The 25,574-nt window shown below is 35.9% G+C and overlaps 1 protein-coding gene across 1 annotated transcript in view; it reads left to right on the top strand.

The window, feature by feature from the left end:
• The window catches only part of LOC106869759 (major facilitator superfamily domain-containing protein 6), an 84,827-nt gene that overhangs the window by 47,142 nt on the left and 12,111 nt on the right, over positions 1–25,574 (top strand). Inside the window, exons 4-5 of the mRNA XM_014915624.3 lie at positions 4,671–4,919; positions 19,273–19,344. Of these exons, the coding sequence (XP_014771110.1) occupies positions 4,671–4,919; positions 19,273–19,344 (321 nt within the window). The remainder of the gene's footprint in view (positions 1–4,670; positions 4,920–19,272; positions 19,345–25,574) is intronic.

Genomic DNA, 25,574 nt, shown 5'->3' with positions numbered 1-25,574 from the left:
CTCTCTCTCACACACACACACACACACACACACACACACACACACACACACACACATATATATATATATATATATATATATACTTACTTGGAAAAAGATGCGTGGTGTTCGATCATATAATAATATAAATAATATATAAATACATGCATATATCCATACATATATGTACATACCTACATCTATATGTATACATACATGCGTTAAACACATTGAGAAACGAAAACATAAAAACGAAAACAGAAAACGAACTTTTTTCTAACAACAACAACAAAAAAAAAATCAAACAGAGAAACGAGACATGCAACATAATGAGTATACCCCTTCGTCAATTGTCCCTGTTTCATCTACTCTGCGTTTTGAAGGCAAGGACAATACGCGACTTCGTTGGAACAGTCCTTCCTGCAAAGCAAATTAAATAAAATTCGAAATTTTTTGCGGAGGGTGAAAGAACAGGAGAGTGAGAACAAGACAGTAAAATCAGTAAGAACAGGACAGTGTGAACAAGACAGTAAAAACAAACAGTGAGGGCTGTTAAGCCAAGACGATAGAAAAATTACTATGAACGCTAGATATACGTGCATGAGAGAAGAGACAGAAAAAACACGTCTTTTCTATAGGAAGACAGTGGGTAGAGAGATCCCCTTTCGTCACGTGTCAGTGACGAGAGGGTCAAGGAGGAAGAGTGAGAGAGAGAGAGAGAGAACGGTGAAAGGAAGAGAAGAATAAGGAAAGGGTGGGTGAGAAAAGCAGAAAGGATGAAGAACAAAAGAGGGAGAGAGATAGACAAGGAAATCATAGTAATAGTAGTAGAGTGCGCATTGTAATTATTAAGATGAATCTTACTTGGAAAAAGATGCGTGGCGTTCGATCACATCTATATGTATACATACATGCATATATGGGTACAGGACATCAAAAAAACGTTTTCCCTGTCTATCTCTCTCCCTCTCTTGTCCTTCATCCTTTCTGTTTTTCTCTCTCACCCTTTTCCTATTCTTCTCTTCCTTTCACCGTTCTCTCTCTCTCTCTTTCTCTCTCTCTCTCACTCTTCCTCCTTGACCCTCTCGTCGCTGACACGTGACGAAAGGGGATCTCCCTTTCTGCCCACTGTCTTCCTATAGAAAAGATGTGTATTGTCCTTGCCTTCGAAACGCGGAGTAAATGGAACAGGGACAACTGACGAAGGGGTATACCCTTTATGTTGCATGTCTCGTTTCTCCGTTTGTTTTTATCGTTGTTCGAAAAAAGTTCGTTTTCTGTTTTCGTTTTTCTGTTTTCATTTCTCATTATGTTTAACGTTTTTTTGATGTCCTGTACCCATATATGCATGTATGTATATATATATAGATGCATGTATGTACATATATGCATGGATATATGCATATATTTATATTATATATATATATATATATATATATATATATATATATATATATATATATATATATATATATATATATATATATATACATATATGTGTGTATATTGGGTTGAGTTTGGAAAGAAACAAATGCTTGTTTGATCTTAACTGGTATATTTAATCAAGGTAATATATCCCTTGTTATTGACAACCTAATTTTATCTATTTGGCAAATTGTTGAGCCATCGGACATAAATTCTTTAGGTTTCGAAGCAAAGAAACTCTCAATATAATCTTAATCTTCTTCATAATTAATAAATTGTTTTCCTTCTAAATAATGTTGCAATGATCTGGAAAAGATGGCAGTAAGATGATGTAAGGCTAGGAGAGTATAGAGAATGAAGTAAAACTTACACACACACACACACACTGCCATACGTTTTTCCTGAATGATTAGGACAATATATTGTCTTGCAGTATCATGTAAGAGCAATACCCATTTACAACTGACCAATGACGTGCACATTTACTCATCATTGTAATTTTTTTGTGTAATGCTTCCAACTGACGACATAATTCTCTGAATTAATTGTTTCATTTTGGTTTAAAATTTCATAACACCCTTCATATCTCACCAAACACCAGGTGTAGTCCTGGTTTGGAGATGGACTTTCCTTTTTCACTGGCGCCAAACATTGTTATATTAGTTGGATATGATTACGGAGATTATATCGTTTGTTATGATTACAGATATAATTACAGATATGATTACGCTTTTCATCACTTGTGAAGGTTCTACTCAGGAAAAGTTCGCTAGGAAATTCTCTTTTTAGTGATGAACAGAAGGGAACTCTTTGATTAAGCATAAAGACTATCAGTTTATGAGAAAACTCTTGATCAGTTTAGATATACAGGGTGTCTCAAAAGTCACTGAAGGGTTTCAATTTTAATAACTTCCTTAACTTTACAAATAAATGCATGGAATTGTTATCCAATATAAAGGACATAATGGAAATTAATATGCACAAGTCAAATTTTGCAACATCACTACATCAAATATGAAAAATGACATTGCTTAAATGACTGCCATTTTCGGCTTCGCACGCCCGTGCTCTTTCCAAACCTTGCACCATAACATCCTCAAGAGTTTCAGGCCCCGCTTCTCTCTCTGATTTCTCTATTGATATTCTCCTTCAGTTGAACCAGGGTCTCCGGTTTGTTGACGTAAATCCTCTCTTTCAGGTATCCTCACAAGAAAAAATCCGGGCTAGTCAAATCTGGGGAACGTGAAGGCCTGTTGACATTGTCGTAGCGGGAAATTATTCTCTCTCCAAAGCACTGCCGTAGCAACTGCATTGTTTCTCTTGCGGTAAGAACAGTTATCCTATCTTGCTGGAACCATATGTGAGATCTACTTTGAATGGCTGGGCGCAAAAGGGTCTCAATCATGGATACCTGAAAAAGAGAGTTTACGTCAACAAACCGGAGACCCTGGAGCAACTGAAGGAGAATATCAATAGAGAAAACGGCTGCCATTTAAGCGATGTCATTTTTCATATGTGATGTAGTGATGTTGCAAAATTTAACTTGTGCATATTAATTTCCATTATGTCCTTTATATCGTATCAAAATTTCATGCATTTATTTGTAAAGTTAAGGAAGTTATTAAGAATTGAAATCCGTCAGTGACTTTTGGGACATCTTGTATTTCACGAAAGTGTTCAAAGTGACTTGAATTGAACTGTTCTGCTAGCTCTCACGCAGTTTGTTAGAAATTTTCCTCAACTACCTGAGAGAAACTTGCCATACTATCGTTGGAATGTCCAGATACTTAAAGTTTCATTTCCATGGACAGAACAAATACATTTTACGAATTCATTAAACATGTGGTGGCTTATAAGCTTATTTTAAAAGGGTTAAATCGATACGAATTTAATCACTACGGTATAAAGTAGTCTGCAAAACAGGAAAAAAAAAAACAAAAAAAAAAAACGCTGGAATATAAAAACTACCGTAAGTAAAATACAACAGGACTTTCTTGAGTCAAAAATGCAACTGGACTTTCTTTCCAACCTAACACATATACACACATATTTTCTTTGAGTTTCATTTAAGTTCTTAAAGGAGTTCAAGCCAGTTGCTAACAAACCGACAAGATATTTTGAGTTCACGGTGTATGTAAATATGTAGCTGAGTTAGTGTGCCACACACACACACACACACACACACACACACACACACACACACATACACACACACACACACATTTGTGTGTATGTTTTTTTTAGAGTAAATTTACTGAATTCAGACGAGTTAGAAAGCGTTTTTGTCAAGAGTCAAACAACTCCTGCGATTTGTGGATACGTGAGCGGGTTAATGTTGTTATCCTTTAGATCATATAGAGCAATTGTATACTCAGAATAACTATTGAAGAGTTCTTCACCTACATTCAACATGTTATTTTTCATTGCAGAGTACATATGTATTATACTCATTTCTTATTTAGTGTTCAACAATTGTCTGTGTGACAAGGCAAAGCTCAAAAGTTGTTTGAACTAATCTTATACCTCTGTTTCCATTCCTACATAGATCCTGTTAGTATCACTGCTGATGTGGAAGCTACCAGTGATAGGCATGATCTACCTTGAAGATCTTTTAAAGCGTTCTGCCTATTATTCCAATGTTGGTCTAGCACTGGCGCTACACATACGATCTCGGATATGGTCTAGTGATTGCGAACGACTCTGACTTTTATAGCTTCCGAAATCAACTAACTTATTTCTTTGTCACGGCGTCCTCATCAGTTCCAAGATACTCGGAGTACTCGCCGTCGGAGATGGAGAGGGGAGAGGGGAGAGAAAGATAAGCCATTGATATCCATATTCCTTCTCTGGTTAACTATCATAGATTTCACAAAGGCATTCGGCACGGTTAACAGGGAGGCATTCTTGAAGATAATCTTGAAGTTGGAATGCCATGAAAAGTTTATGAATGATAGTCGAACCACTCAAGGTAACATAAAAACATGGGTTTGCTTTAACGGAGAACTGTTGAAGCCACGATCTGTTGAGAGCTGAGGATATCTGGGTAGAACTTTTTCTTGATTTGTCTTAAAGATAAACAATTCATTTGCGAACAGACAATATGAGTCACCAAAAGTTAAATTAAAACTGTATCTCTTTAAAAACCTTTCTTCAGTATATTGTATTTCTCTTCAAACAAAATTAACGGAAATTATTATGTTTTTCTTCAAAAAATCCACATTGGCTAAATTTGTAACCTAATTACTAGTACTGATTTTTCATTGTAGGGAGTGAGGTGACTTTCCGTGCCTATGGAATTACTTGCATATTTGTACTGGTTGGGTTTTTCTTGATTAACCGATTTTTTGTTGGAGCAGAGATCGTTTTACCTCAAACTACTGAGGCACACAGGATTCTTGAGGAAGCGTCTCATTTAGCACCACATGGTGTCCCTGCAAATCCTATTGCACGAGATCTTTCCAGTCATATGATAAAAGACATGGATTTAGCCGAACAGAAATCACACCAGTCTAACGGTAAGATCGATGTTGTATACTGAATACATTTATTATCATGAAATGGATTCTCTTACAGCGATTGTTAAATTCAATTATGAATATTAGGTATAAGTTACAAATAAATTGTCTTTATTTTTTATAAGTTATCATAATAATAAATTCTGCCAGTCTGCTCACACATATATACACACATGCTCACAATGTGTTTCAAGTACCAGTACTCATATTAACATTTGAATTACTTAATTGGGTGCTTACTCTTTTACTCTTTTTTTTTACTCTTTTACTTGTTTCAGTCATTTGACTGTGGCCATGCTGGAGCACCGCCTTTAGTCGAGTAAATCGACCCCAGGACTTATTCTTTGTAAGCCTAGTACTTATTCTATCGGGCTTTTTTGCCGAACCGCTTGATGAGATTCGAATAATTGATGTGAAAACCCGGAAGATACTAACCAGCACACATAATTTCCACATCAATAGTGACTTAGACCACCTCTACCTAAGACGAAAACAAAGCGACAGAGGCTTAGCATCGATTCAGACTGCCTTTGACTGTCGTATTACATCCCATCGGCAACGTATTTTTAATCACCAAATGTCGAAGTGCATTCCTTGACTAAGTTTGCATACATGAGGCTGATAACATCATGAGGCTTGGAAAGCAGTTCCTTGAGCAGCATTCTTTGTCTGATAACCTTAAATACATGTCCAAAGAAGTCACATGACTCTACTGCAACGTATCATCAGGTGAAAGGATGAGCGTATATTAGCAGAAGACCATACATGGATATGTTAGTAGAAAGCTCTGGGATGATAGTAAAATTGATTATCAAAGAAGTCTATCATGGACCAACAAACAGATTTCTAACTCCCACTTTGAGGGGTATGCGTTTGCAATTCAGGAACAGGAAATATCAACCAAGTACTTGATGCACAAAGGGATAGAGACACAGAAAAAAACAGCAAAATGTGACAGCCGATACAGACTTTGTGGAGTTAACACCGGAGATATCACCCATTTCATAAGCAGTTGCCTGAAAATGTCATCACAGTATTATCTACCAACGAGACATGATGTTGCAGCTAGGACACTGTATAATGAGTCCTTCGGAAGGATAACTCCAACGCCAAAGAAATATGAACCCACAGTATGGTAGAAGCCATAGCCACTCATAATTAAAAGGGAGTACTGGTGGAATGTCCTAGTGAAAAGCACAATAAAATGTAAACATAATATACCTGACATAGTGATTTGGGATAGAGAAGGGAAACAGTGTACAGTTGTGGATGTTAACATAAAGCTAAAGATCAGCAATAAAGAAAATGTCTGCGCTGAACAATAGAGAAATCTACAGTTGCTCTATCCAGATCACAAGTTCAGGTTTATACCTGTAATTACGGGGGCACTGGGATATGTAACACACTGCCTAAATACCAATCTTGAGAAATTAGGGTTTCAAAATCAGAAAGAAGGAAGTTGATTCGATGAACACAGATCCCAGCCATTACTGAAACTATAAGAAACTGTAAAACTTTCCAGAAGTTTATCATTTAAGTATATATGAGCATGTCTTGACATGCAACTAAATGCTTGAGAATACATACATTAAAGCAAAACATACATACATACATACATACATACAAAGATATCCTGTTATGTTGTTGAAATTCCAATGAAGGAGCTTTGGATCTAGGTTAGAAACTGGCTCTTTCTCTATTGACAAGAAATTTAGAAATAAAACTAAATAACACACATACATTAGGTTAGAAATCGGCTCTTTCTCTATTGGCAAGAAATGTTGACCCCTCCCCTGAATAATGTTATATACACATACATACAATCCTGAGGTCAAAAAGATAAGAGACCACAGTATAATAGAGTACAAAGCCATTCATAATATGAAAGAGTACTGGAAACTAGAAAGGTACTGACCACCACTGTGATAGATATATTGCATCTCACGCTATTCAGGAAAGGAGAGGGTTACTAAATACTTGATAAAGAGGGACAAAGATAACACCAAACTTCCACGATGTTTTGAACTCTCTTAAGAAGAATTTAGATAAAACTCAAAGAACATCTGTCCATACATACACATACATATATATAGGTACACATACGCATACTTATATATAAACTTATACATACTTCACCAAACGCCATACAGAAATCGGGAGTATATCAGACATAAAAATTACAGTGAAATCCCATCACCACGACGACGACGACGATGATGATGATGATGTTGGTAAACTATGACGGCAGTTGTGGCGACAAGCATGTATAATAACAACAACAACATAAACAACAGCAGTAACAAGAGTAATAATAATTTGCCTCAAACTACCATATATTGTACAAGTATATAATGATAATAATAAAATACCCTGATGTAGTACCAGGCAGTGGCTCTCATGGCTTCTGATCTTAACTGATTGTCCTGTTTTAAAAGATGGCTGCAACAGACAGTTTGTTCAATATTGCAGATTTGTTTGGGCTATTGGATCTGAAGAGAATTCTAACTGGTCTCCACCTGCAATGTCATGAGCTCTTTATCATGATATTAGGTCACAATGTCTCGCACGTATGGTTATGAAACATGTGCCTGGTGTACCCTTATCAGACGGGTAATCATGATAAGTATATTGGGCTTCGTTTATTTGTACCCCATTATCACACTGATGCGGGCGCTGCTCTTCCATTCAATAATGATAATGATAACAACAACAACGACGATAATAATAATAATAATAATAATAATGATAATAATAATGATAATAATAATGATAATAATAATAATAATAATAATAATAATAATAATAATAATAATAATAATAATAATAATAATAATAATAATGGAGTAGCAGAAAATATGAGAAGCCTTATACGGAATAGTATGAAATGCTGGAGAATGGAATTGACAGCAGGGAAGCAAGTACTAGGAGAGGTGAAAATCAAGAGAGAGATCTTCCAGGGAGACAGTGAGTCGCCACTGATATTCGTGCTGGGAACGATCCCCTTGAGTGAAATACTACAGAAAGCAAAGTTGGGGTATCATCTGGGAAGAGGTAAGGGAAAACTAAACCACTTGCTATTCATGGACAACCGGAAGCTATTCACAAAAAGTGAGGCAGAAGTGGACAGCCTACTCCAGTCTGTATGGATTTTCTCCAATGATATTAAGATGGAGTTTGGACCCTCAAAATGTGCTACGATGGTGATGAAACGAGGAAAGCTTGACAGGACAGAAAGTATATGGCTACCAAGTGATGAAATGAAGGCAATTCAACCTCAGTTCAGCTATGTTACTTGGCAATACTTGAGGCAGATGGAGTCAAGCACCACGACATGAAAGAAAAGACAAAAAGAGTGTACCTGCGGTGAATAAAAGTTAAATTAAAAGAAAAAGTTATATGAAAAATTTGTACAATAGAATATTGTATTTATTAGTACGAAAATATGAAAAAGTTTATTTAAAAACAGAAAAGATTTTGCATAGCTTTTAGTTTTACCTAGTATTTTCTGTAATATTTAAATCTGAATTTCAGTTTAAAAGTTGGCTTTATATTATAATTTCTTTCCTTACAAAAAAATTACTATATTTTTAACATTTAATATTAAATATTTTGGTTTTATTAAAATTTTTTATTTTTTCCAATCTGTGTTTTAATTTTTTGAAGATTATATTAAATTGAGCAATAATAGAACCTATTACATACTTTTGTTTTATTTCCTATTTTAAAATATATCATACTTTTCATCTTGCTAAAATTTTAAAATAGTTTTCAGTTTTTTAAATTAAGTTAATATTTCTTAGTATGTTACTATAATGATTTTATAATGTTTCAGCATGTCTCTTGATTCTTAAGAATCACATTATTTCATATATATAAAAACTGTGAATCAAACTTGTTTATAATCTATTAACTGAAAAAGTTGTTTGTAATAATTTCCAAGCTTTATACCAGTGGTTCTTAACTTGAGTCTTGTAACAGAAAAAACAAAATAAAGGCAAATGTTAAAGCTACAATTCAGAATTAGTGAGGGTTTTGAGGGATATGAAGTGGGGTCAATAAATACAGAAAATGGTAAGCGGTGTTAAGACAGTAGAATAACAAAACTAAAAGTATAAGGCCATATTTTAGCATTTTTTCAAAAACTGTTCATTATTTGACCATGCTCTCGTTAAGAGAATAACAACTATAATTAGAAAAATTCCTGCTTTTCACAAGGGCTCGCGCCCTCCTTGGAAATTACTGACGCTCCCCTGGGGGGGGGGGGGACGAACTCTAAAGGAGATGGGCAGGAAGTCAAGAAAGCTCCTAACGATGCATGGACCCCATCGTCCACGTGCAGACACTGGTCGCCTATACATGAAGAGAGCAAATGGAGGAAGGGGACTGATAAGTGTGGAAGACTGCGTATGTATCGAACTCGAGAGCTTAATGAGATACCTAGCCCAAAGTAAGGAAACTTTGCTAGTGACAGTCAGGAACGAGGGAGTATTGAGAGCAGAAATAAAGGGAAAACAAAGGAAGAAGTACAAAAAGGACATGAAGAAGAATTACGCAAGACGGGATTACACAAACATTTCCATGTAGCCACAACAGAACTTGCTGGAAAAAATTGGTGGGATTGGCTGATGAAAGTAACCGTACAAAAAGAGACCCAAAAAGCACTATACTGGCCATGCAGGACCAAGCTTTGGCCACCAACTGGAGGGTGAACCTTAGGAATGAGCATGTGTCCCCGCTGTGTCGCATCTGCAAAAGAGTGTGTGAAACCATTACCCATATCACAAACGAATGCCCTAGACTTGCCTAAAACCACTACAAGTTGTGGCGACATGACCAGGCGCTACACTGGAAACTGTGCGAAAAGTGGAAACTAGAGAGAGACAAGACGTAGTATGAGAACAGACCGGAGAGAGTGGAAGAGTCGGATATTAGCAAAATCCTCTAAGATTTCCCAACCCAAACAGATCAGGTGCTAGAGCATAACAGACCGGACCTAGTGGTGGTTGACAAGATGCACCATATATGCTATATAGTTGATGTTGCAGGCCCCTTTGACCTACGAGTAATCAAGAACGAAGACGAAAAGATAGATAGATACAACCCTCTTAAGTACGAAATAGCCCGGCTATGGAAAATGAAGAAGGCGAAGATAGTGCCAATTATTGTTGAGTCCTTGGGAACAGTATCAGAAGGCATCAAGAAGAATATAAAGCAAATTGGAATAGAGTGCCCAGTAGAACTGTTACAAAAGGTTTACCTCTTTGGCACGGCCAGAATAATCAGAAAAATATTAGGTAGTTGAAAAGAACGAATAGCATGGTACCGTAGGCTCCGGAAGCTCGAACAAAACCGGTGATAAAGAGAAAATGATAATAATAATAATAATGGTTTCAAATTTTGCCACAGGGATAGCAATTTGGGGTGATAGATTAGTCGATTACATCGATCTCAGTCAGTGTTCAGTTGGTACTTATTTTATCGATCTCGAAAGGATGAAAAGCCAAGTCGATCTCGTCGGAATTTGAATGCAGAACGTAGTGGCGGGCGAAATGCTGCTAAGCATTTCGTCCAGCGCGCTAACAATTCTGTCGGCTCACCGCCTTATATTGGTTTGAAATTTTGGCTCAAAGTCAGCAGTTTCGGGACAAGGAGTAAGTGGGTTACAGCGACGCCAATACTCAACTGGTATTTATTTTATCGATCCGGAAGGATGAAAGCCAAAGTTGACATCAGTGGCATTTGAACTCAGAACGTGAAATCAGAAGAAATACCGGTGAGCATTTTGTCCGACGCGGTAACGATTCTGTCAATTCACCGCCTTAAATATTAATAATAATAATGATGATAATAATAATAATAATAATAATAATAATAATAATAATAATAATATTAATAATAATAATAATAATAATAATATCAGAGATATCAGTGAAGATAATGATAATAATGAAAGGAAACACGTGGAGCCTCCTCCTACCCATGGGCTGATTAATGATACATCTAGTGATGGTGTCACAATAAAAACACTGGTAATGGCGCAACCTGATAATTGCTATCTCATATGAGTGACAATGAAAAAACAAAATATTGTGAATAACGGTCGTAATGAAACTGAAGCCAATGACGGTGACAGTGGTACACTCGGTAGGCTCAGAGATTTTGGTCCGGCTCCAGCCTGTCGATATCCAGAAAGAGACCACCACACACGGCGTAGATGAAGCAAACAGATTAATGCTGAGGTCATGGAGTGTTACTACCTGAGCAGCCCAGTAGATGAAAATGGTGCTCAAATTAGGGGTTACCGACAACGTATGTATGATCCTTGGAGAGAAAAGGAATTGTTTCAACTCATGGAACAGAGACTATGTGATCAAGCTAGAGCAATAAGAAAACATTGTTGGTTCACAAAAGTAGAGCTTGAAGTTATCAAAAGAAGGGGCATGCAAAATAGCAGCAGAGATAACAATGAAAATGCAGTTCTTACTAATAATAAGAGTAATACCATAGCACAGGAAAAGAGCAGTGGTAGTTTACTTGATGAGAGACATATAGATTATCTAAAAGAATACTATAAAACTAATGGCGACATGACAGATGAACAAAAGGCAATTTACGACAGGATAAAGGTAAGCGTACAGGAGAACGATAGCGACATTATTTGCAACCTTAAAACGGTTGATCGATGGAAATTGAACCAAGAAACGAAAAATGTCAATGAAATTCTGAAATACATCAGAACAAACAACATCACAGAAACAAATAATTTGATCAAGGCAGCAAGTATTGCTGTAGCAGAAAACGAGGGTGTTGATGTTAAGAAAAAGAAACATAATGGGAGTGACAAAAAAAGAAAGATCCACGGTGGAAAAGAAGAATCCAGGCAGGGTTAGACATGCTCTCGAAGGAAATTTCTGTCTTAGACCGAAAAGCGAAAGGGGAGCTTAAAAGCGAACAAAAATACAGGACGCTGAATAAGAAGTATAATATTGAAAGAAAGGGCCTGAAAGTAGTGGTGGAGGAACTGAAACAGCGCCTCGTTGCAAAGAAAGCAGAGATGGTAAGATACGACCAAAGAATGAAGGGTTATCATCAGAATAGGTTATTCAGAGTAGATCAGAAGAGATTCTACAAAGAAATAAATAGAGAGTGTACAGATGAAAAGTTGATACCAGTTAACATTGAAAGTCAAAGGCTTTGGAGTGACATCTGGAGCAAAGACAAGAGGCACAAGGAGGATGCTGAATGGTTGCAAGAACTGAAACAAACAGTAGTCTGTTCAAAACAGGCAGAACTAGTCATTTCAGTTAAGGAAATGAAGGAAATCGACAAAAGAAATAAGCAACTGGAAGGCTCCGGGACCAGATGGAACAAGGCTACTGGATCAAAAGATTTGGTGAATGTCATGCACGAAAAGCTGCGCAACTCAACACCTTGTTAAATGCCGGCCAAGTAACACCAGAGTGGTTGACATTGGGTAGGACAGTGCTGTGCGTGAAAAACATCAGAAAACGCAATACGGTAGACAATTACAGGCCGATATCCTGTTTACCACTTATGTGGAAGTTATTGACAGGAAAAAAAATAGCAGAGTCAATGTACGAACATCTGCAAAAACAAAAAAAAAAAAGGAGTCCTGCCACATGAGCAGAAGGGTTGCAAGAGTAAGTGCAGAGGTATCAAGGATCAACTCCTGATAGACAAAACTGTACTTAGAGACTGCAAGAGGAGGAAACTTAACTTAGCCATGTCATGGATCGACTATCGTAAGGCGTATGATATAATCCCTATTTAGTACTGCATCGAATGTTGAGCGATTGCTTGAAAAAAGTATGGCGAATTGGAGGACGGACCTGACAGCATACGGAAGAAGTTTAGGGTCATTAGAAATTAGGAGGGGCATCTTCCAAGGGGACTGCCTATCCCCACTGATCTTTGTACTGTGCTTGATACCACTAACACTGATTCCGAGGAAAGCAAAAGCTGGGTGTGTATTCAAAAGGCGCCAACAAAAAGCCAACCGTTTGTTATTCATGGATGACCTCAAACTTTATGGTAAAGATGAAGCCTAGGTCAGTTCCATCGTTGATACGGTGTATACTTTCAGTGCCGATATCAGAATGGAGTTCGGACTGACAAAGTGTGGTGTCTTGAAGAGAGGCAAAATCAAATGTATGAACGGGTTAACGTTACCGTCGGGAGAGGTTATGAAGCAGATAGAAGAGACTGTCTATAAGTACTTGGAGATATTGGAAAAGGATAAATTGATGGAGAAAGAAATGACAGAAAAATTTAAGGTGGAGTACTTGCGCAGACTGAGACTGATCCTTAAGTCGAAATTAAATGGACAGAATAAGATCGAAGCCATCAACACCTGGGTTGTTTCACTCCTTAGATATGGAGCAGGGGTACTTGCTTGGACAGTAAATAACTAAACAGCTTAGACAGAAAGACAAGGAAGTTGTTAACTAGATATGGGTCACTCCACCCAAAAAGTGACACAGGCAGACTGTATGTACGAAGAAAAAGACAGGGGAGAAGGCTTATTGGATGCGAACACAGCATTAAAGCAGAAGAAAACAACACAGCATGGTATGTAAAAAATACCACAGAACCGCTATTATTAGAAGTAAGAAAGTCAGGCTTGTGTCGGATGAAAGATTGCAATGATAAAACACTATACAAGAAATTGAAAACGAAACTGAAAATAGGTGGGTAAAGAAAAGAATGCATGGTCAATTTCATAGGGATGTTGAAAATAAGGTAAACAGAGAAAACAGATGGCCGTGGATGACTAAAAGTGATTTAAAACCGGAAACGGAGGCTCTAATCTGTGCTGCCCAAGAGCAAGCAATAAGAACAAACTACATAAAATACAGAATAGACAACACAGCAGAAAGTGATAAGTTCAGAATCTGTGAACAAAACGGTGAAACCGTATGGCATATTACCAGCCAATGTACGCCACTAGTCCAGAAGGAATATAAAAGACGCTACGACAATATAGCCAGGTTTGTACATTGGACACTTTGCAACAAGTATAGACTTGACAGAGCAAAATATTGGTACGACCACAAACCTGAAGACATAATCGAAAATGGAAATGCCAATATCGTATGGGATTTTCTGATTCAGTGCGACCGTGAGATAGAGAATAAGAAGCCGGACATAGTCTTAATTGAGAAAGAAAACAAACTATGCAGGATCATAGATATAGCATGCCCAGCTGACAACAAGGTATGCGATAAGGAAGAAAGAAAAGTCGAGAGATATGATAGGTTAGCTTGGAAAGTTAAGCAGTATTGGTCGATGAAAACGGTAGCAGTAGTACCAATAATTGTCGGAGCCCTGAAAACAGTGAGCAAAAATCTCGAGAGGTACGTGGAACAAATAGGAGCTGCAATAAGGGTGGAGCATTTGAAGAAAACAGCACTGCTTGGAAGCGCAGGAATACTCCGGAAGGTGCTCGAAAATTAAGAGGTGTTTCCTTAGTTCACTGGTAGTGAACAGTTGACACTTTAATACATCTCCAGCGTTAGAAGCTGTGCAAAAGCAGCAACAACAACAACAACAACAATAATAATAATAATAATAAATTTAAAAAATGACAAAGAGCTAGAAACACTACTACAGACAGTACATGGCATTACCAAGGAAATAGATATGAAATTCGGATTAGAAAAATGTGCCAAAGCAACCCTGAAAAGAGGAAAATTAGTTAAAAGTAGCAATATAACACTAGATAAAGCCAATGAATTAAGAGAACTAGACGAAAGCCAGCCATACAAATATTTAGGAGTCAATGAACTAGATAGGATACAACATACACAAATGAAAGAAAAAAAAGAAAGAAAGAGTACTATAGACGAGTTAGATCAATACTAAAAACAGAGCTCAATGCTAAAAACAAGATAATGGGTATCAACACTTTAGCTGTCCCAGTTATAAGCTACAGCTACAACATCCTTAACTGGACACTAAACGAACTATCTAAAATAGATAGGAAAACAAGAAAAATAATGACAGGATATAGGATGCACCACCCAAAATCTGACATAGAAAGGCTATATATACAACGCACAGAAGGTGGCAAGGGTCTTATACAGCTGGAAAACTATTATAAAATAACCACCATAGGACTGCAAAAATATCTACTCCAGAAGCAAGGAAAACTAATACAAATAGCCACAAAACACGAGCAAAACAAAAAACTGTTTTCAGTATTTAAGGAAGCTGAGAAATACAAACAAGAAATCAATCTACCTAACAAATACGAAGAAGAAGAAGAAGAAGAAGAAGAAGAAGAAGAAGAAGAAGAAGAAGAAGAAGAAGAAGAAGAAGAAGAAGAAGAAGAAGAAGAAGAAGAAGAAGAAGAAGAAGAAGAAGAAGGAACAACAAAAGCTATAAAACAAATGAAATCCAAACTAAAACTAGAACAGCAACGGACCATGATAAAACGATTGCAAGAAAAGCCCCTACGTGGTAAATAATGGGCTAAACTAAATGCAAAAGAAATAGACAGAGAAAAATCCCAGCAATGATTGAGAAGCTAAGGACTCAGCAGAGACTGAAGGATTTTTAATTGCTGCACAAGACCAAAGCCTCCCCACCAGAAATTACCAAAAACATATAATGAAAAGAAACATAACACGTAACTGTAGAATATGTGGAGATGGACAAGAAACAATAAATCATATTATATCTGGCTGCCCAGTCCTGGCTAAGAAGGAATATATTCACAGACATGACAGAGCTGGGAGCTATATACACTGGAAGCTATGCCAACACTATGGAATAACAACAGAAAAAAGATGGTATAAACACACGCCAGAAAAGGTCACAGAAAACGAGAAAGCAACCATACTCTGGGATATGCCAATACACACAGATAGAGAAATTAAGGCAAATAGACCAGATATAGTTGTCAAAGATCATGAAGAAAAAAATGCTTTCTAATTAATGTATCAATACCAGCAGATGACAACGTTTCTCTAAAAGAAATGGAAAAACTTTCAAAATACAAAGACTTGGAAATAGAGGTAACTCGAATGTGGAATCTAAAAACAGAAACAATTCCTACCATAGTAGGTGATATTCAGACAAATACATAACAAAAACACCAGGACTTACAAATATAAACAACATACAAAAAATTGTACTACTGGGCACTGCACACATACTACGCAAAACACTTTCAATACAGTAACCATAAGAGCACCACAGCAAACCACATCACATACCCAAGGCGCACAGAGCTGCGTTCGGTAGTGAAGTGAAAGCACGTTATAAAAATAAAACTACTGAATAATAATAATAATAATAATTACAATAATAATAATAATAAATAAAAAGAAGACTTCCATAATTTAATTATGGAACTCTTCTTTATTTACATATTCCCCCCAGAGGAGTCATAGCAGTCCTATATTATCTATAATAATAATAATAATAATAATAATAATAATAATAACAATAAACGGAGAAACCACAAAACTATAGACCTATAACCTGTCTCCCTACGATCTACAAAGCCTTTACTGCAATAATATCGCAGAGAGTGAGTAAACACCTGGAAAATAACAACCTGTTTCCAGAAGAGCAGAAGGGATGCTGCAAGGGCTCATACGGCTGTAAAGATCAATTATTGATCAATAAAGCCATAACTGAAGACAGCCGCAGAAAGAAGAAAGGCCTCAGTATGGCCTGGGTGGACTACCAAAAGGCTTTCGACAGTGTTCCCCACACGTGGATTCTGGAAACACTAGCCATAAACAAGGTGGCACCAATTATCATAAAATACATAGAGCACTCAATGAACAAATGGCAGACAGTGCTACAGCTCCAAACGAAAGAGGGACTTGTGAAAACGAAAGCCATCCCCATTAGAAGAGGAATATTCCAGGGAGACACGCTCTCTCCACTCCTGTTCTGCCTGGCACTCACACCTCTAACAGAATTGCTAAATAGAACTGGATGCGGTTACAAATGCTATGGAAAAACAGTCAGCCACCTTCTATATATGGATGACCTAAAATTATATGCAAAAAACGACAAAGAGCTAGAAACACTACTACAGACAGTACACGGCTTTACCAAGGAAATAGAAATGAAATTCGGATTAGAAAAATGTGCCAAAGCAACCCTGAAAAGAGGAAAATTAGTTAAAAGTAGCAATATAACACTAGATAAAGCCAATGAAATAAGAGAACTAGACGAAAGCCAACCATATAAGTATTTAGGAGTCAATGAACTAGATAGGATACAACATACACAAATGAAAGAAAAAATAAAGAAAGAGTACTATAGACGAGTTAGATCAATACTAAAAACAGAGCTCAATGCTAAAAACAAGATAATGGGTATCAACACTTTAGCTGTCCCAGTTATAAGCTACAGCTACAACATCCTTAACTGGACACTAAACGAACTATGTAAAATAGACAGGAAAACAAGAAAAATAATGACAGGATATAGGATGCACCACCCAAAATCTGACATAGAAAGGCTATATATACAACGCACAGAAGGTGGCAGGGGTCTTATACAGCTAGAAAACTATTATAAAATAACCACCATAGGACTGCAAAAATACCTACTCCAGAAGCAAGGGAAACTAATACAAATAGCCACAAAACACGAGCAAAACAAAAAACTGTTTTCAGTATTTAAGGAAGCTGACAAATACAAACAAGAAATCAATCTACCTAACAAATACGAAGAAGAAGAAGAAGAAACAACAAAAGCTATAAAACAAATGAAATCCAAACTAAAACTAGAACAGCAACGGACCATGATAAAACGATGGCAAGAAAAGCCCCTACATGGTAAATACTGGGCTAAACTAAATGCGAAAGAAATAGACAGAGAAAAATCCCAGCAATGGCTGAGAAGCTCAGGACTCAAAGCAGAGACTGAAGGATTTTTAATTGCTGCACAAGACCAAAGCCTCCCCACCAGAAATTACCAAAAACACATAATGAAAAGAAATATAACAAGTAACTGTAGAATATGTGGAGATCGACAAGAAACAATAAATCATATTATCTCTGGCTGCCCAGTCCTGGCTAAGAAGGAATATATTCACAGACACGACAGAGCTGGGACCTATATACACTGGAAGCTATGCCAACATTATGGAATAGCAACAGAAAAAAGATGGTATAAACACACGCCAGAAAAGGTCACAGAAAACGAGAAAGCAACCATACTCTGGGATATGCCAATACACACAGATAGAGAAATTAAGGCAAATAGACCAGATATAGTTGTCAAAGATCATGAAGGAAAAAAATGCCTTCTAATTGATGTTTCAATACCAGCAGATGACAACGTTTCTCTAAAAGAAATGGAAAAACTTTCAAAATACAAAGACCTGGAAATAGAGATAACTCGAATGTGGAATCTAAAAACAGAAACAATTCCTATCATAGTAGGTGCCTTAGGTATAATAAAAAAATATTCAGACAAATACATAACAAAAACACCAGGACTTACAAATATATATAACATACAGAAAATTGCACTACTGGGTACTGCACACATTCTACGCAAAACACTTTCAATACAGTAAACATAAGAGCACCACAGCAAACCACAGCACATACCCAAGGCGCACAGAGCTGCGCTCGGTAGTGAAGTGAAAGCACGTTATAAAAATAAAACTACTGAATAATAATAATAATAATAATAATTTCTGCTGCAGGCACAAGGCCTGAAATTTTGGAGGAGGGTGCTTGTCAATTACAATTACATCACTTGAGTATCACAGTCCTCAAGTGATACTTATCTTATCGACCCCGAAAGGATGAAAATTAGAGTTGACCTGGGTGATATCCGGATGTCATCTATGTATAAATGATGTTCTTGTTTTGGAGTGGGTTATATCTTAGCGTTTACCAGAATACCGTATCATTCGGGGACCCAAACAATAGAAACTTAAGCTTGATAAAATTGTTGTTAAAGTGAGATCCTATTGTCCATGTTCATGTGTCGTCCCTTTCATACTTGGCAATATGATTAGAATATTTTCCATTGAGAAAATATTGTCTATTTTTCACCTCACAATTATTTTAAATTGATCTTTTTGATGCTCATACCATTCAGTATATTAGCACTAGATTAACTATTGTTTTTCGTTCAGATGGAGTCTTAAAATAATATTCATTTGTGATGTATAATTTGAAATATTTAAGTATCCTGGACATATAATTCATAATTTCTCGTGGTAGTTCTAGTTAGTCTCTAATCGACCAAATACAAAGAAAATTGCCCCAACCGTTATAATGTCTTCATTCAATTTTAATAGATAGATGTGAAAAACTTTAACTAAAAACACAAACTAAAATTTGTTTTGCAGGTACTACTCAGTCTGGCTTTTACGGCGCTACAGAAAATCCTCAGTTTTTGACTCCGAGGCCTAAATCGCCAGGTAAGTTTTTCAAAAATACAATAAGAGAATTCATTAAATGGTGGTGAGTGAGAACAAAATTACAACAAAATCTTTTTTAAATTCTAGTTTTTACAACGATTCCATCAACTATTTTCTGAAGCTCTACTTGGTGAACTATATATCTAGCATTTTGTTTCTATTTTACATCTTCCAAAATTTTTTTGTGATTCTAAACTTTATATCTCAATTACTTGTTAAGGTTATTTCTACAGATATTCTATAGAAATTATAGCCAGCACTATAGAGATAACCTTAACAAGTAATGTAAAAGCGTACAGTTAACGCAGTAGAACGCGGTATTGACTTATAAAAACGTTTAACATACTTTATCATATATTATGGTTGCATAACGAAATACCGAAGTACCTACAAGTCATTAGTATTTACGTTCCAGCTCCCAGGAATGCGTTTAATATGTAAATTGATATATCTAGCAACCAAACTCCACTGTATACAGTGGCAACTCAAAGAATGAGTTCGAGAATGATTAAGGGGTTGGATTGGTGCTGAAGAAGGGGCAAAACCCACTGAAAACGGCATATACACCCATTACTCTTTTCTCATCTTCGATCTCATTGTTTGCTTACATCTGATGCCTCTTTTACGAAACGTCGCAGCAAAAATCAGTGCTGGCCATAATTGCTATAGAATATTTGTAGAGATAACCTTAACAAGTAATGTAAAAGCGCACTGCTAACGCAGTAGAACGCGGTATTGAATTATAAAAACGTTTAATATACTTAACCTTATAATAATTCTGCTTGTCATTGTGTTACTTAGCCTGTCGGTAACGCTTTCACGTGATTAGAGATAAAGAGGAAAAAAGAAAAGAAGGAAAGAGAAAAAGAGGGAGGGAGAAAAGAAGGAGGGAGAAAAGAGGGAGAGAAGCATCTATGGCGTGAGGTAGAGAGAATGTAATTGTAACGATTTCATGCGATTAGTCGAGGGGTAAGAGAGTAGAAAGAAAAGGGAGAGAGAAAAAGAGGATAAGGCGAAGAGTGAGACAGGAAGAGGGAGAAAGAAAAAGAGGTAGAGAGAGGCGTCCATGACTCGAGCTAGGGAGAACGTAATATTTATTACGTAGTTAAAAAAGTTAGTTGAAGATAGACGAAGCGAGTTAAAAATATAATTTCAGTAGAGGGGTGATGTTTCTTATGTTGTGGGCATAGAGGGAGGGAGGAGAGAGAGGAGGGAGGGAGGAGAGAGAGGAGGGAGAGAGGGAGATGATGGTAGTGGTGGTGTTGGTAACTGGATAGTAAAAGTGCATTTAAAAAAAATTGAACCAAGTTTTTTTATAACATCTATCACTTAACGCATAAGTGCAATTCCGTTAAATATTCACGCTTATTTATGTGGCAGATATATACAATTTAACTAAAGGTTGTATCATATGTACGGAATATTCTTATTTGTCTATGGGGAAAATGGAAAAATAAGAGTAAATATTAATTTTATGAGTGCTATATATTAAGTCTATAAAATTGTGCATATAGTATATAAAGTGTATATATATAAAGTGTATATATATAAAGTGCATTAAGTAATCATCGTATTCCAATTTCTTTCCCTTTTCAATGAATAGCAGATGAGCGGCTATCTTTCCATACAGACACAACACACGCTACACTGTGGTTTTTTGGATAAAGTCTTCATAAATAACCCAATAGGTTTACCATTAATTCTGTGAAATATTCATGGGTCTCGCTCGTAGTTTATTGTGATTGCATAACGAAATACCACCTATCTACATTAGTATTTATGTGTTAAATTGGCCAACAGCAATTGTTTTGATTAAAGAAAAATTGTCAATTCACATGGTGCTTTCTGGTTTGGCCTAGAATGCCAAAAACATATAACTTTAATCGGATCATTACTTATGTTTAACTAATATTAGTTTCTGATTTTGGTACAAGGCCAGCAATTTCGGGTGATCAATTTGTGCTTATTTTATCGAAGAGATGAAAGTTAAAGTCGACTTCAGTGGCATTCGAACCCAGAACATAAAGACAAACGAAATGCCGCTAAGCATTTTGCCCGGTGTGCTAACGATTCTACCAGCAACAAATATTAAACCGATATTTTTTCATTTCTTCGCTTGCTTCTATTACTAACATGAATAAATGCATAACTAATTAAAACATAGCCCTTACGAAAAATAAATAATGTAGCAAACAGCATAATTGAAAAATTCAAACGCATGGCAATAGTGGAGGCGTGTGGAAAGAAAAGAAAAATCGTCATCAAAAAGCGACATGGAAACAACATGGATGTGTGCACGCTCTTCACTTTCACAAGACACTCAAGGCTGATACTTTGAAATACAAGTACTACTTATTTTGGATCTTTTCCTTTTCATGGGCAGCTCGATTAATTTTCTTTAACTAAATATTTTGAAACTTCGGATACTGGTAGAATGTGTCATATAGAACATCTTTTACTCTTAGCGTTGTTGAGAAAAGTTTCTATTTACGAAGTTATTTCGTGTTAAAGTTGTCGTATTTCGGTAATTTCAACCAATCATTGACGTGTATTCAGCTGAATAAAATTACTGAATAAAATTACTGCTGTTGTTTGTCAACAACTTCTGGCGGTGTATATTTCGTTTGTCACTGTTATTTATGACATATTCATCTCAGTTACGTTCGTATTTTTGGCCCCCTTACCCACACTCCAATTTCTTCATTTTCACTTTTTTCCGCAACTCTAACCCTAACCCTAACCCTAAAACCCTAACCCTAATCCTAAAACCCTAACCCTAACCCTAACCTTAACCCTAAAACGCTAACCCTAAAACCCTAATCTTAAAACCCTAATCCTGAAACCTTAACCCAAACCATACTACCCTAAAGCTAAAACCAGTACAAACACACGAACGATGTCATAAGTAACAGTAACAAACGAAATATACACCGCCGATAGTTGTTGACAAACAACAGCAGTAATTTTATTCAGGTGAATAGGCGTCACTGATTGGTTGAAATTACCGAAATACGACAACTTTAACACGAAATAACTTCGTAAATAGAAACTTTTCTCAACAACGCTAAGAGTAAAAGATGTTCTATATGATACATTCTACCAGTATACGAAGTTTCAAAGTGTTTAGTTAAAGGAAATTAATTAATCGAGCTGCCCATGAAAAGGAAAAGATCCCTTATTTTTGCTAGCTGAATGGATGGAGCAACGTGAAATAAAGTGTCTTCCTAGAAGGACACAATGCAAAGCCGGGAATTGAACTCACGACCTGGCGATCGTGAGCCGAATACTCTAATCCTCAAGTCTTTGCAAAAATGGAAAGCACGAAGAGAAAAAAAGATTAAAACAGGAATATTCCCTTATCGCCTGAATGTAAACTTTAGTGGAGAAATATGAATTGAATACTTGAAAATTTATTTTATCTCTTCCCTTCTCTCAATAAAAAATGTGTATGATTTTCCCTCTTTCTTTACCGCTTTCTCATTTAACTTGATTTTTTTCTTCCTGATTTAAAATAAATGCACCAGCTAAATACTACTTTTAAATTATGTCATGAATAGACTGTTACTCTGAACAAGCGTACTACTGATGAAGTACAAACAAAAAAACAAAAAACAAAAAAGAAAAGAAAGCCTGTTTCTTCTTTTAGAAAAAATATGAATAACTTATAATTTAATTTATGAACATGAATTTTTGAGTAACTCGAAAAATTATCTTCAGTTCTCCAGTTTTGCTTTCTCCCATACACGGATGAATGGATATACCAAATGAAAATCTCGCTCCCTCCCTTTCTTCTTTTCTCTCTGCTGTGTTTACATCTGTTTGTTTTCCCTTGTTTGTCGCTTGTATTTTATACAGTTTTCCACCACTTGTCCTAACTTTCCCCCATATATACATAAACACATACATACATTCACATTTACATAAGTACATACAGTGGGGGAAATAATATTCGTACATGTCAAAATTCTTTATTTAATTTCTGATGAACATAAATGTGATATACCGATACTATATTTACATACACATGCATAAACTAAGAATATGCAAAAGAAACTAATAAATTATAGTAACTAAGGAATTTATATTCAATCATAAATATCTAGGGGTGAAAAAAGTATTCGTACAGAACATAAATAACCGATAATTCTGATTTAATACTTCGTAGCATAACCATTATTCAGTTCCACTTCAACCAATCTCTTCTTGTAGTTCTTAATCAATGACTGGCATGTTTTTTTAGGAATTTTTTCCCATTCTTCTTGACAAATTTTCTTCAAATCTGGAATGCATGTTGGGGCTCTTGAATGAATTTTCATTTTCCAATAACGCCACAAATTTTCAATGGGGTTCAAGTCAGGTGACTGGCTTGGCCATTCTAATAATTTTGTATTGTGATCGACAATCTATTTTTGGTAGACTTCGCCGTGTGCTTAGGGTCATTATCCTGTTGTAAAACTCACCCTTCACAAAGCTGGAACTTTTCTACAGAGTCCCTTAAATTATTGTTCAAAATATTTCGGTACATCTCTGCATTCATTCTACCATCTATCACATGTAAATTGCCAGTGCCATTTGCAGAGAAACACCCCCACACCATGTTGTCACCACCTCCAAACTTTATGGTAGGAATTAGGTTTTTCGGCGAATAGGCGGAACCATCTTTCCTCCAAACATGGCTATGTGAATTTCGTCCAAACAATTCAATTTTCAACTCGTCTGTCCATAGAACATTTTTCCAAAATGCATCAGATTTATCTTTATGTTCATAAACAAATTTTAAACGGGCATCTCTATTCCTTTTAGTCAACAACGGAATTTTTCTAGGAGGGCATGACTTCAATTCATTCCTATGAGGTTCATTGCTGATTGTTCATAGTGTAACACTAGTCCCTCAAGCTAACAAATTTTCTTGCAACTCCTTTCTGGTGATCAGTGCGTTTTTTTCGATTCTTTGCTTCATTTTTCTTAAAGATCTAGGGGGAAATCTTGCGTGGTGCATCGGATCTTATTCTGTTTTCAACAGTTCCCGATTTTTTTATATCTTTTAATAAATGAAGATATGGTAGAAAATGGAATACAAAGGGTTTCTGATATGTTCCTGTAACTTTTACCTGCTTTCCACTGTTCAATAATTAAGTTTTTCACTGAATTTGTGAGTTCTTTACTTTTCGCCATTATTACGACACTACTTTATGTTGTCTCAGTGCTGAACGAAGAAGCTAGCGTTTTGACACTTAAAAATGACTACTGATAAGATTATTGGAACAAACGAGAAAGTTCTAGTAGAAAAAAATTATTTTAACAGTATTTTGCGGCATAGAAAATCATAAATGTATTCTGTACGAATACTTTTTTCATCCCTAAATATTTATAATTGTATATAAATTCATTAGTTACTATAATTTATTAGTTTCTTTTGCATATTCTTAGTTTATGCATGTTTATGCAAATATAGTATTGATATATCTCATTTATTTTCATTAGAAAGTAAATAAATAAAGAATTTTGACATGTACGAATATTTATTTCCCCCCCCCCCCACTGTACATATAAACGTACATGTTCAAATAGTAATAACGAATAATAAAAGTGTAAGTATAATTCTTTAGGCATAAGAGGATAAACAGGACGATGAATAACTATACATAATTGGAAAGGATTAAGGATATATTATCGATACAGTAAATTAAACCATGCATTACAGAAACGTTTTGGAGTATATATATCGTTGGTTTAAATTTTTTTATGGATTTTAATATGTTATACATATACATATTAAGTAAGTCAAGCAGTGTAATTAAAGTATCCACATTACAAAACAGAACCGAATTAAATTTAGTAAGTAGATTATATTATTTTGAGAAAATATCCTATAGGTTGTATATTTATTTCATTATCTGCTTAGTTCTTCGGTGACATATAAATACACAGAGGTCGACTTTGCCGCTCATCCTTTTGGGGTCGATAAATTAAGTACCAGTTGCGTACTGAGGTCGATCTAATCGACTTGCCCTCTCCCTCAAAATTTCGGGCTTTGTGCCTAGAGTAGAAAAAAGATATATAAGCACACAAACACCCATCCACCCACACGCGCGCAAACACACACAAATGAACAAACGTTCATGTCGAAATGAATTTATGATTTGAGATTCTAACCAATGTTAGGTATTAAGCGTTTTTGTTTATTGTTCATTTTTATGATTATTTACATTTTACTAAACTATTTCTAT

The sequence above is a fragment of the Octopus bimaculoides genome, chromosome 4 (genome assembly GCF_046866305.1).
Source record: "Octopus bimaculoides isolate indiv1 chromosome 4, ASM4686630v1, whole genome shotgun sequence".
In the NCBI taxonomy this organism is placed as follows: Eukaryota; Metazoa; Mollusca; class Cephalopoda; order Octopoda; family Octopodidae; genus Octopus; species Octopus bimaculoides.
This window is presented reverse-complemented; position numbering and strand designations above follow the sequence as displayed.